The sequence below is a fragment of the Lissotriton helveticus genome, chromosome 1_1, assembly GCF_964261635.1.
Source record: "Lissotriton helveticus chromosome 1_1, aLisHel1.1, whole genome shotgun sequence".
Taxonomy (NCBI): domain Eukaryota; kingdom Metazoa; phylum Chordata; class Amphibia; order Caudata; family Salamandridae; genus Lissotriton; species Lissotriton helveticus.
In genome coordinates, this window is record NC_136057.1 from 1,488,603,235 (window position 1) to 1,488,616,318 (window position 13,084).

At 41.1% G+C, this 13,084-nt stretch overlaps 1 protein-coding gene across 3 annotated transcripts in view; it reads right to left on the bottom strand.

Annotated features, from left to right (window-relative positions):
• Nucleotides 1-13,084, bottom strand: part of HDAC7 (histone deacetylase 7) — a 706,897-nt gene that overhangs the window by 32,385 nt on the left and 661,428 nt on the right. For all 3 annotated transcript variants that reach the window (XM_078686538.1, XM_078686533.1, XM_078686525.1), the window contains one exon: nt 5,092-5,189. In XM_078686538.1, coding sequence (XP_078542664.1) covers nt 5,092-5,189 — 98 coding nt within the window. The remainder of the gene's footprint in view (nt 1-5,091; nt 5,190-13,084) is intronic.

A 13,084-nucleotide genomic window follows, 5' to 3' on the forward strand; every position in this document is an offset into this window, starting at 1 on the left:
AAGTTCCACCCTAAAAAGGGCAGGCAGTGTAATGTCCTTCCTCCAAATGCCCCTAATCTGTTCAGCCGCCAGAGACATTTCTGTCAACAAAGTCACTGGGGACTCCATTGATGGAAATCTTTAGGTCAGCCCGTCTCTAAATGAGGCGGTCAGAGCAAGGGTTTACTGGACAGAGTACTCCATCGAGTTTGTGACAGAATACCCTGTCTAGCTATGTGGGCCCTAATGTTTCTCCTCTCAGTAGGCAAGCAGGGGCCCCAGCTGGGATCAGGAATGGTGGTTGTTCAGTTGACATGCTCGTCCAGTCGTTAAGATTCTATAGAATTCTGTTTAAAGGGGGTGGTAGGAGGGGTGTGTAACACATGGCAATATGATTGTTGAAGGAGAAAGAAAAAAAAGGAATATTGCACTTCTTTGTAAAGTAATAATAATATACATTTATCATTTTAAAATGTTTTGTTTTTAAGTTTGTAGAATTGATTTAAAAAAAAAAAAGAGCTCACAGCAATATCCAAGGAGGGTGCCAATTGTAATGCTTTCTTCGTTTTCACGTCAATTTCATATTGTCTTGCAGGGTGAAGCACCTTAGACTATTTCTTTTGTCACCCAAGCATTGCTACGGCCCTGGTGAGACTGGTGCCTAGAGCTCTACACTTGAATCGTGTCATTCCGATGTTGTATTATTGATGCAGGAATGGGAGAGGCAGAGGTTGTAACTAATTCTTGATAATTTGATACATCAGTGAATACACTTGAACGAAAGGTGAAATAGCAGCATCCCTTTGTTTTTGGGGATCATTTCTAAATCGAAATCTAAACTGTTCAAAAAAACTTGAGAAATAAACATACAACCGATGAAAATACATACATTTCTTATACAGTTCTTTAAAAAATGCCAAACATTGAAGATATGAAACTGAACAGTGTTACTGCTACATTTGTAGCAAACAAAGAGGGCGGGTTATGGGTGCCAACCGTCCTTGTTACAGCCCAGCTTCCCCCAGACGAAAAAGCATGGTGCATTGATGGGTCCATTACAAACACACAAGAAGTGGTTAGAAGCCAGTGACAGACGCAAAGTGGCCTGCTGCAGAAAGGAACCTGTTCTGACAATTTATGAAGAACTAGGTAGGTGAGACATTTAAGAGGCACTGGCAAATGTCTTGTAAGATTCAGATGCACACAAAAAGTAAAGGAACGGCAGAGGTGTGTTTAAAAAAAGAAATCTATTTCTATTGTTTGGAATAACAAAAGTACACATGATTGGATCTAACTGTGGAAGTGACGCGGAAAAAATCGAAATCTCAGCCAAATATACTGAAGGTCCTTGTCAGCTTCAAAATCAAGCACACTCTACAGCTTCGGCGGTTTCTCAGATAAAACACATTTGTGCATTGAAGACATCCGCCGGCCAGATGTCAGCCACCGGACCATTCAAGACTGCGGATAAATCAAAAGCAGATGAACTAGCCAATGCTACTTCTGGTCGAAAATGGACTTCCAGTACAGCAGCTGTGTCTGACCTCCGATTCTGCTGGATTATTTAACGTGTTTTATTACTTTTTTGTGGAAGGGTAAGTGCGATATTAGGCACAAAGCTGACTTTGGAAGACCATCTACAATTAAAAAAGAGGGGGGATACAACCAAAGCGGTTAACAAGGGGAGAATGTATAATGGGGTTTAATTATAATAATTCAAAATGTATTATTTAGCAGAAATCATGACATAATAGGCAAATACTATATTTTTCTGCAGAAGATGATGCCTTACAGAAGAAGAGGTTTAGCGTGGCTTGGTTAAGAGTGGGTCCAGCCTCGTAGGCAATGGCTAATTAGCCCTAAAGAATAAAACCCCACCACACATGGAGGTTGGTTTTCAGTGGGTGGGCATCATTAGAAGAGGAGATAGTGTGATCCTCGGGAAGCTTCAGTGGCTATGGAGAGATTACATTAGCCACTTTTACCAATTATATATTTTGACCAAAAAGACAGAAGAGCACAACTGCTTCGAGGAAGAAGTGATGAGGACTCAAATAATAAATTAATTTAAAAAAGGTATGGGCAGGCGCATAGGAGCTAAAGAACAAACCAAGCCTGAGTACAATTGGAGACCATGTTGGACGGGATGTCAAGTGAAAGTAGACATATTGGCACACTGGATGGGTGTAGCAATTAATATTTACCAGCAAATCCTGTCCTGAAATACACAGAAATATACCCACTTCACATTAGTGTTTTCGCACTCTTCCATTTTCAGAAAATACATTTTTGTGGTCTAGTTCAATATTGTAAATTGTGATGTTACAAATATGTAAAGTTTGATCTAAGAATCAATTTTGCATTTGACTAAAATACACAGTTTGGTTAATGAATTAAGGTGACTGCTCAGTTTTTTAATGTATTAATTTTTTTGATATATATTTAATAGTGTTACCTATAAAAATGCTATCTTCTATTAATCTGCTAGTCACTAATTTCACAATCGACCCAGATCTGATTACTGGGAAAATGCCAAAGATAGCTACAAATAGGTGAGAAACATGAACATCTTTAAACGATGTTTTCCCTCTGGGCACAGTTTTGGTCAGAGTTGCTGCAGTCGTTTCTAAATTTCAAATGGAACGGAAAGATCAGAAATACAAGACTTATAAAAAGTTGTTTAGGTTTGGCGTTTGATCAGTGATATCTTTAAAAAGACTTTAGAGAAGAGTCCCAAATAATACAATAAGCTGTAGGTATAGAGGTACAACCCTTTTTAAAAAGTAGGTGTACAAGTATCTGTCACAAAAAAGAAACCATGTTTTTTAATTGCACAACAATTTTCAGAAAATTTAGAATTTTTAGAGCTGTGGTGTCTCCTGGTGAAGTGCCAACTCGTTTAAATAAGTTAAATCTGACCGTGATGTGCAATGCGGGGAGAGCGAAGGATCAAACTCCATACCAGCTGTAGTGCCACACTGCAGGAAAAACGAAACTTTTTATGCTGCTGTGCTGGGGAAACTACCGTCCAGAAGTAGCTGGGAACAACAGTGCTCACAATGTACTTGAATGCAAGCAAGTGCACAATCCTTAATGTATATCTGGGGTCAGGCCATCCTATACTTCATATAGTGTATGGCTTCACTGGCTTCTGGCCACGTCAGTGCCGAGCAACAGTGAAGCTTCCCCGGGTCATTTCAGTCTTTATCCAGAATGGAAAACCAGATATAGTGGGGCCCACACTGTCCCTCCGATGGGTTCCGCGCGCGCACACACAATTTGTCCTTTCTCTCAATACATTTCAGAGAAATGTCAAAGAACCAGAGAAGTAAGGCAAAGAGGACTAACAGCCGCAAGATAGATGAAAAATATCTGAAGGCAGCCAAAACGTGTCGGCTCATTTGTAACTTCTTTTGCCTTACCCTGATAAAGAGGAAGTCGTATGTGTAGATGCATCCCATCGTCAGACCCTCATCTTCTGACCCATCACTTTCTTCCCCGCCGTGACCCTTTTTCTTATTGCTCTCTCTCTTCTGACCATTGCCAGTTCCACCTCTTGATTTCTCTCAATTGCACGGCATAGGGCACTTTGAATTCTCAGTGCGCCCTACTGAATGCCACTCAGAAATAAAATACTGCAGCAGTGTCTACATGATACCCACAGCTGACTGGCGTGGCTCAACCTACTTCTATTTGCGTCCAGTTAATAGGAGGATGCTAGGTCCTGAACATCACACGTTTTCCTCACCGTGAGAAGCAGGACTATAATCGGGAATTCTAAGAGACTCTTAGGAATTGTTGTGGTAGCGTGTGTTCAATTCAGGGGCGATGTTGGAGAGAAAGCTAATGGTAATTTTGCTTATTCCAGGTCTGTGCATCAGATGGTGTTTACTATAAAAATATGCAGCTAGCCCGAAGGCATCAGGCATCCGTTCTTACCTTTGCTATCTTTAAATGCTCAGCCATGAACCATGTGACTCCCCAGGAAGTTCATAGTTCAAGCGGACAGCAAATGCCAAGATCAGACTTATGTAAACCACTCTCCACCAGAAGGAATTGCAGACTGCGTCACTCAGCAGCCTGTTCAATGTGATGCATGCGTGACACCCCAAGAGTGCAGAGAGGGCCTTACCTGGACAGTAACATCTCATCCCCTTTCTCTGTGCATTGGATTAGAATAGTGTTGCTGTCAAGGTTCCTAGGTTACGAGTATAATAGCATAGGACCTTTCTGCCGCATGAGAAAGAGGGAGAGAGAAAGACAGAGAAACACAGAGGAAATCAAGAAAGTAAATAGCAATTGAAAGAGGCATTCAGAAAGTGATTGACAAAAGCAGTCACTAGCTACGAACAAAAGGTGAAGACACGGGTTATAACAGGCAATCAAAAATGAATGGTGGGAAGAGAAGTGGAACAGGGAAAAGGAATGAGAGAGCAAAAAATGAAACAAATGGTAGAGATAACTGCATCATGTAAACAGTATAAAGAGGGACAGAGCAAAAAGAGACAAGTAAAAAACTGAACACAGAGCAAATGAAGGAAGAAAGCATGAAGAATGGTCTTGAAATTCAACACAACCAAAACACGGAAATAAACGAAGAATTCATAGATAAAGGAAAAATCAAATAAAACTGAAGTAAAGGGAATGAACATTGAAAGTGGAACAATGGGGCAAAAAGAAAAAAGTACAAACACAGGTGGCAATGATGTAATAGGAACGTGAAGAGAATCGATGGCAAAACAAAATGAGGAATAGTAAAAAGGAAATGGGAAATGGAGATCACTAAATAGACAAAAACATAGTACCAACAAAATCGAAATAAGAACATAAATAATTGGGGAAGTTGATTAAAAAATACAATTACAAAAATAAGCAATGAGCAAATAAGAATACAAAGTAAATCAAGGAACACGGTGGAATGCAGAGGAAAAGATTCAAGAAGTTATACGGCAAATGATCAAGTGGGTACATGAAAAGAGAAAGAGGTCAAGACAGATGGGAGGAAAATAATCAACATACATGAAAAAGTACTAAAGAAACGCAAGAAAGCAGGGACAAAATAGAAAATAACAATAAGGGGCAACAGTGATGATTCTGTAATAGAAATTGTACCTGAAAGCAGCCAGGTATTCTGGATCCCCCATGGGGGGATCTAAGCCACCAGCCCACGCGACGTTCACAGTAAATCCTTCACCACTGCTGGATCCAACCTAGGGATAAACACAAATACAATTAGGCCAGTAAGAGACAGGATGAAATTGTGGAATATAGATCATTTGGGACAGTGTTCCTACCAATAAACTGAGCATCAGGAACAACATTCCGAGAACTAGCAATAACAGAGGGAGCATCAGTAAAAATGTGAACAGTTGTAACAAGCTGTAGTGACAATAAACTCAGCACTTTCAACAGTAACACAAAGACTAGAGGGAGCTTCAGCTTTCCAGTTACATCAATATGTGTACTAGGAACAAAATGACTGCTAGCACTTACGGTTTGTGTGCTACTAACAAGCCTAGCACCAGCAGCAAACTGAGAGCAAGTAACAACAATATTGAGTCAAATGACAATGATTCGAGAACTGTGTACTGACAACTTGGCGCTAGTAACATGCTGAGCACTAGTAACCTGCTTCAGTCGAGCAAGAAGCCCAATCCATGAGCACTCATTAGGAGTAACGGTACTCATGATGTGCTGGTAGACACTTCCACACCGGGCATCACAAAAGGTGTGCTACTGCACCCATTATCCCTGGGTGCAATAGTAAATAGTACTGCATGAGTTACCCGGGTACAAGCAACAGGATTGCAGACTGACGAGTGGACATCTGTGCAGTATCATCAGCTTCCACATATTATTAGACATAAGGGTCTACGTTGGATCAACTTGGGATCTCTTTGATAATGCAAACATAAGGAAATGATGGACGGCGTGCTGAAACTTTTCAGACACTCGCCCCCAGTGACAGATCTGGGTTGAATCCATCATCATTCTTTAGCCCACTGTCCAGTTCAGACACAGCTATGTGTCAGTGGCAAAGTGAGCAAGGGACCCACGTCTGGGCATACCCTGCCAACTTAGGAATCTCTCTGATAATGCCTGGAGCTGGCACTGCAATGACCTTGGTAATTGGAATGTGGGATGTGGGATCCGGGATTACCTCTGCTCCAGGTCACTTGTAATTAGGTCCTGAGTAGCAAACTAAGCGCTAGTAACTAGCAGAGCACTAGTAACAAACAAACTCAAAGGTAGTTGTTGCAAGCTGGGTGTTGGCAGTAACCGGCTGTGCCCTAGTTAACATGCTCATCAAACTAATATCCAGGTGGTGCAGTCTAGTAGTGCTTATTTACGAGGTATCCAGGCTTGACCAACAGTGGCAGACATTGGTGGAAAAAATCCGTTTTTGCGCAAGAGCACTTTATAGCATGGGTAGCATGCCTACACCATGTGGAAGTGCAGTGTTGGAAAGGGGGGTTGTATGTGCAATGAGGCTTCAGTAGGAAGTGTTTCGATTCTGCCCGAAAGTGATGAGTATCTAAATCACAGTCACCTCAAGAGTGCCTACGCACTGTATACAGACCACTGTACTTGACATCTAAAAAATGGGCATTTGGAATTTGACAAAAACAGTCACCTTGGAAAGAAATCAGGGATTTGTAAATCATGCTCTGAAGGCAGTGAATTGTTCGGCAGACTTGTGGACACTGAAGGGTGCACTAATGAAAAAGTACACATTTCTGCTGTGGTAAACAGCGTTTACAACAATTCTTTTTCTCCGCGGGGAATCACAACATTGTGATTCCGCATACCATTACTCCGCAAGTCGGAACAAAGACTTGCGGAGGGGGTGTTGGGTTTAAAATTCAACACCTTCCCTAGTGTCCGCACAGACTGAAGTTGGAATAGTAAATGATACTAATCCAACTTCCAGCGCCCCCCCTCCGCAAGTCGTTGTTACGACTTGCGGAGTAATGGTATGCAGAATCACAACGCGGTCGTGATAACGACCGCGTTGTCATTCCCCCCGGAAAAAAAGAATGCGGGATTTCAACATATATTCTTCTGCTGTACATCTCTAACACAACTCTGACCGCTGAGTAGACAGCCAAGTTATTCGGTTTTGACGCCTTTATTTAAAAAAGCCTTGAGGGAACCCCATTGAGAAGGGGGTGCACTCACAGTGCGCCACCTTCTAGGAAGTGCACTGTGAGTGCGCCCCCTGAGAGAAGCCTTCTGCAGGGGTAAAGGGGATCATTGACCCCCCAGACATCCCCTTTCAGGCGGGTGCAGTCACTGACTGCACCCACCTGCAAGGGGATCTCTAATCATCCTCAAAAGTGAAGGCGGGTTGCGCATGTACAGTGAAAACATGGAGCAGCTGCAAGCAGCAAGCCGTCGCTCTGTGTTTTCGCATGAATGCGCTGCCCCCAGGTCAGCGTGAGCTCGCTCCCGGGGCACTTACTGTAATACGGCCCCAGGTAAAATGTAAATGTAAATGTAGTTGAGCTTATATAGCGCACAGCTACCTGCAGTGGGTTTCCCGGCGCTTGCTTAGGGAACCCTTCCTGGTATTCCCCTGTGAGATAGCAGGGTATCCACAAGGTGAAAGTCAGGCATCCCGCCGCGAGGGGCCGTTGTGGAGATTAAGCAAGCTATTGCCCAGAGTCGCAGAGTGTGAACCCGTGAGTCGAGGAGGCACCGGGGCGAGAATTATCGAGTCCGTGGAATTTTTAGCCCAAGACCCCGCCGAGGCGGGGAATTGAACCCTGGTCCAGGACCAATCTCAGCTTCCGGGTCTGCTGCCTCTAACCCCTGAGCCACACTTCTCCACAGGTGTCTTCTACTGCTGCCAAGTAGTAGTAGCTCCTGGCTCTTTCTATTTCAACGTATATGGAAATGTGCCTTCTGAAGTGCAATAGGGATGCTGCTATCTCAGCAGACCTTCTGTCGCATCCCCAGGTGCGCCAATGAAGATCCTTGCGCTCAGGTGATAACGGTCTATGGGTGAACCCCCCTTATTGGTGAACTTACTTTCAGAATGATGAAAAACGCATTTTTCCCAATATCAGGTACATTATTACATGAAGGAACAAAAAATGAAAAATAAAGAAACAGAACCTCAGTGACTGGGATAGAGTTAGAGACCAGGATGGTCAGAATTCGGGCAATGGCATTTCTCATTTTAAAGCTAAATTAACACAAGTAGAAGCGTTTGGGCCAAGGATGAGTTTTCTCAACACAGGAAGGCTTTCAGATGAGTTTCTGTGAACAAAATGGTGGCCTCCGGGTTTCCAGCAAAACTAAAACTGCGCAGAGTTGAAATAGAAATGACTCGTGCTTTCAGTTCACATCACTGCCTAGTCTGGGCACGCTTCTGACAAACGGCGGGCCTTGCTGCCAGCACAAGCGCTCTCAAGTGAGCTTGAGCAGAAGAGGTGAGGCGCTCCGAGCTGACGTGCTGCTGTCAGTCCGGGGTGGCCCAAGGATCATTTAAGTTGAGGTAAAATTAGTAATATAATTCACTGACAACTGAAACACTCGTGCTTACCAACCGAGATTTTTCGAGGAACTAACAGAGAATTTATAACAGCTGTGTATGTATAATACTGTAAGAGTTACAAACATAATTAACAACCTCAGATTACAATCTGTACAAACCTTGAAATTTTGTTTTTCTGTTAATAAAGAAATGAACACATTTACTTTGTAGCTATTCTTGGTATTGCAGAACTTATCATCTGACTGAGCTTCCGCATAGAGTCAAAATGCCATTTATCTGTGTATTTGAAAATCCTAACTGCTTTCCTTAGTATGCCATTTCAGGAGTTTGTGCTTTTGTAACACACACACCTTTTCTCTCTCTCTCTTTCTCTCTCTATATATATACTAAAGCATTCTGTTTGAAATGTGTACACCTTCAATGCATGTAATTAAGGGCTTAATATCAATTAGCTAATGCTTAGAGGAGATTATGTCGATAAATCTTAATAGTACCAAATCCCCAAAAACATACACCAAACGCAGATCAATCTTTGAATTTTTCTTATTAATCTCTGAATCTGAAAACTATATAATGTACAATGCATTTTTAAATATGTGTTTTATGGTCATTGTTATGACCGAATAAAGCCTATTGAACTGAACTGATAAACCAAACACTAACTTGTTGTTAAAAACTGGAATGTTATACTGAAAATGCATATTCAAAATGAAAAAACAAATTCCAGCACAGAAAGGTAAAATTCAATATGTGGAACTGAAAGGTGCATTTGTAAAAATGTAATGGGAGAAAATGTCCACAAAAAAACCCACAAATACTCTAAACTAAAATTGGCCTACAACGATAAAAATTATTGTTGTACACTAAAAGTTAAAGCCAAACAATGTATCCCGAATTTTAACATGGAGATGCCAAAAAACCAAGGATATACCTAAAGCACGCTGCTGAAAACTTGCAAACATCATGATAAATAAAAACTAACAGCACACAATTGAACAAATACAGAGATTAAGATCGGCAAAGTAGAATTTGAAGCTACCCATCAAAATAAAATACTAGAACCCCAAGCCTGCAAGGCATTCTTTTTCAATGTGCATAACCAAACTTTTGCCATAAAACCCTGCATTTTAAACCAGACAGCACAATCAAAAGGCAACATGAAATGAAAATCAAAATACAGCATTGCAAAATAAATTCATGACCTGAAACCCAATATATAAAATAAAACACTGATGTAGAAAACAAAAAACTTGATATAAAAAAAGCACTCGGAATCAAAAAAAAAAATTTAACACAAAATTAAAAAGGAAAATCTACACACAAACCACAACGGTTATTGGAGCTAAAAATTAAAAATTAAAATGCAAGATGAATAAGTGAAATTCAGCATGATTAAATATACTTGAACTCTGAACTAAAACAAAAAAATCAGTCCCCACAACCTCATTAAAAAATATCGAAACGGAATATCCACACTGAAACTTAAATGGAGTGCTAGATTCTAGACCAGAACTGCAAAACTCTAGACACGTGCCTGAATGCCAGTGCGCAAGAATAACACTACAATAAAAAAAATGTGATGATCTGACGCAAAGGTCCTTGGTCAAAAAGAAAATAAACCAATTTGAATTCTGCCTTTGAAATCCAATAAAACTGAAAAATCATCCTACATTGTTCTCAAAGTAACTGACATGATAAGGTGGAATTACCAGCATCTAACTGGATAGCTAGAAAAGTTGCAGCTACTTACAAAAAATGTTTTTAAAAAATATGCAGTTGTTTAGAAAACCTAATTAACACATTAACACCAATTGCTTATGACTAGTGATGTGTTATATGTGCCTTGTCCTGGAAGGCTGTAGTCTAAGTCAGAGCGATTTAGGATCATTTAAAACCAGTTGTAATAAACGAAATGTAAAACGCAAATGGTTGGCTTCTCAAATACTTCATTGCACATTTTAAATGCATGCAGTGTGCAATGCAGATCTGATACTATGCCCACACATCACACGGGTGCCACATTAACAAAAAAGAGGGTTTGGGTGGCCGCTCAAGTGATGGGCAACCCATTGGTCCATGCACAGTCATGTATCGGGTGCACAGATAATACTATGCATTGTTTGGAGGGGCAGCACACTTTTGCACAGCATGCGGCAGACTCACAAGGGTGCTGGACTTGAGAAGCATTGCGAAGATATGAACATGGTCTGTGTTGGCAACTAGAGCAACGTGTGGGTATGCTGTTACATGCCTGAGCACAGAGAGTTCGGGGACATCTGAGTGTTAGTCATGAATCAGAACCTCATCTTTGAGTGCCTTTTACCGGTCGTGAATATGCACTGCTCTCCGCAATCCTCAGCAGGTGCTTCCTACCAGAGGAAGGGTATATAATCTCCATAGGAAACACACTCAAAATCACTAACCAACTCACACTAGGACAGGTCAGAAAGCCTTTCTTCCTTGCATACGTCTGTTTAACTCCTGTAAAGCCAGTTGCAAGTCACATGTGAGTAAGACAACTAATTATAGAAAAAGTGTTGCAAATCTTGCCCATGAAACTAAAGTCTTGATCCCTGGGCCATATTCATCATGTCTCATATGGTAAAGCCGTATCCGTAACAGCACACATATTCCCATTCTATTCATAGTGTCTACTTTCTCACCAGAGTCCTGCCCGTTAATTGGTCTGGGCCTTCAACAAAGGGAGGTGCTGGCACTGGTGTCACACCCTCTATGCTAGCAATGAAATATTTCATTTAGGGCTCCAGATGCTGAGTGTCACTTTGGAACAGTACATGGTTTTGGTAGTTAATTCAAATATGAGAGAACGTACTGGTTCTAACTCGGAGTAAACCTGTGGTCTTAGGTGGACTGAAGAAAACGTTCCACCTAAGGTCTAGCCCACAGAACGCAGACCTCTAAATGGGCAGCTCCAACATTATGCCATTGATTGGGTCGTGTGCACCCTACACAAGTATAAAATAAATAAACGAATAAATAAACTAACATTAAAGAAAGCCTCCAATGTAAAGATGACCTTGAAGCACCCACTTTGAATATTGCAGTACAATTATTTTGAATTGCTGCTATACCTTGTCACTTACATAAGTAATTCGTACAAGACAAGGGCTTCATGAATTAGAGACTGTTAATCATTCAGAACTATTGGTCAGATGTACGTAGCACTGGCCACAAAATATTAGGCGCACAGTGTCAAATTTATTTTTGCGATCAGTGTGGTAATTTGCAACCAACCTATGTACTAATAGATTAGTATTCCTAGTGGTTCGCAATTCGATCTCTCTTCTGGATATTAATGAGGTATGCCACAAATTGCGACCTACTAGAAATTGCAACCATCCAGGGATGGTGGCATTCTGGAGTCAGCAGACCACCATGTTTGAGATTGCTTTTACAAAAAGCATTTTTTTTTTGCAACTTGGATTCTTCGAAGAAAAACAGGAGTTAAAAGAAAAATGAAAAGTGAAACTAAATTTTTTTTAAGAGTGGGTAGAGGTTCATTGGACCTCTAACAACTCTTGAGAAAAAAAAATAGACATTCAACATTTGCAAATTAATAGGTCCCTTTAACCCCTTCCTGGGTGTGAATGGCTTTCTACCTCCCTTGAGGAGGTGGTAATATACTAATCTTTTGCGACCGGAATTGGAATGCAACCATTAATAAATATCCCTGCGATTTAGTATATGGAAAGGAACACACTTAATACACTTGTTCCAAATACCAAATCGGTATTGGGTCACCAACCCAAATTGCAATTTGGTAACTTGATACGGAATTGCAAATTGTGGTCTTTACAGAAAAAGCATTTTTTTAATTGCAAAAGGCCCAATTCTGTGAATTTAGCTGTTTGAAACTGCAAAAATACTTCACACATGTGGCCATGGTATTCATACAATTTGTGCTGCATTTTAGCTGACAACTGAAGGGGATGAGAAGCAAGACTTTGACCCTAGCTACTTTAGGAGATGGTAAAGACAGTGTTTACTACACCCTGCATCCACAAGAAACTTTAGACAAAGCATAAAAAATGCATCAAACACAGTGCACACACCAAACAGGTGAGTATAACCTTTTTCACAAAGTAGGCCCCTCAGAATACCAACAAATAAACACTCAAAACAAATTATTAGACAATACTTTGAACACCCACCCAACACCCCTCAGAGGGTCTGTGCGGGTGGGTATCAATGAACTCACAACACCATGTGCAATAACGAACAATGCACACAGTGATGCACATACATTTTGACCGTCACATGAGGTATGCAGGACTTCTCAGATCTACATTAATTTCAAACGTTTCTCTGAGGTCGGCATTTACTTTAGTGAAACCGTTTGATAAATTGCGTCTCTGGCTGCCACAATAGCTGTATGATATTAGTTTCCAGCCGCGAGGCATACCGTGTTATGCTCTTGAGTGTGGGTTTCCTAACACTTTCTTTTAAGATGCCTTTCTTCCTATTCATATCTGGCTTCCCCTCAGTTGTCCACCCAGTGTTCAGTTTCTTCGCAGACAGGTTTTTGGTTGAAACATTCAGTGCTTTCTTGTCTGAATGCCTGGTAATATTTTCATGACAGAGTAC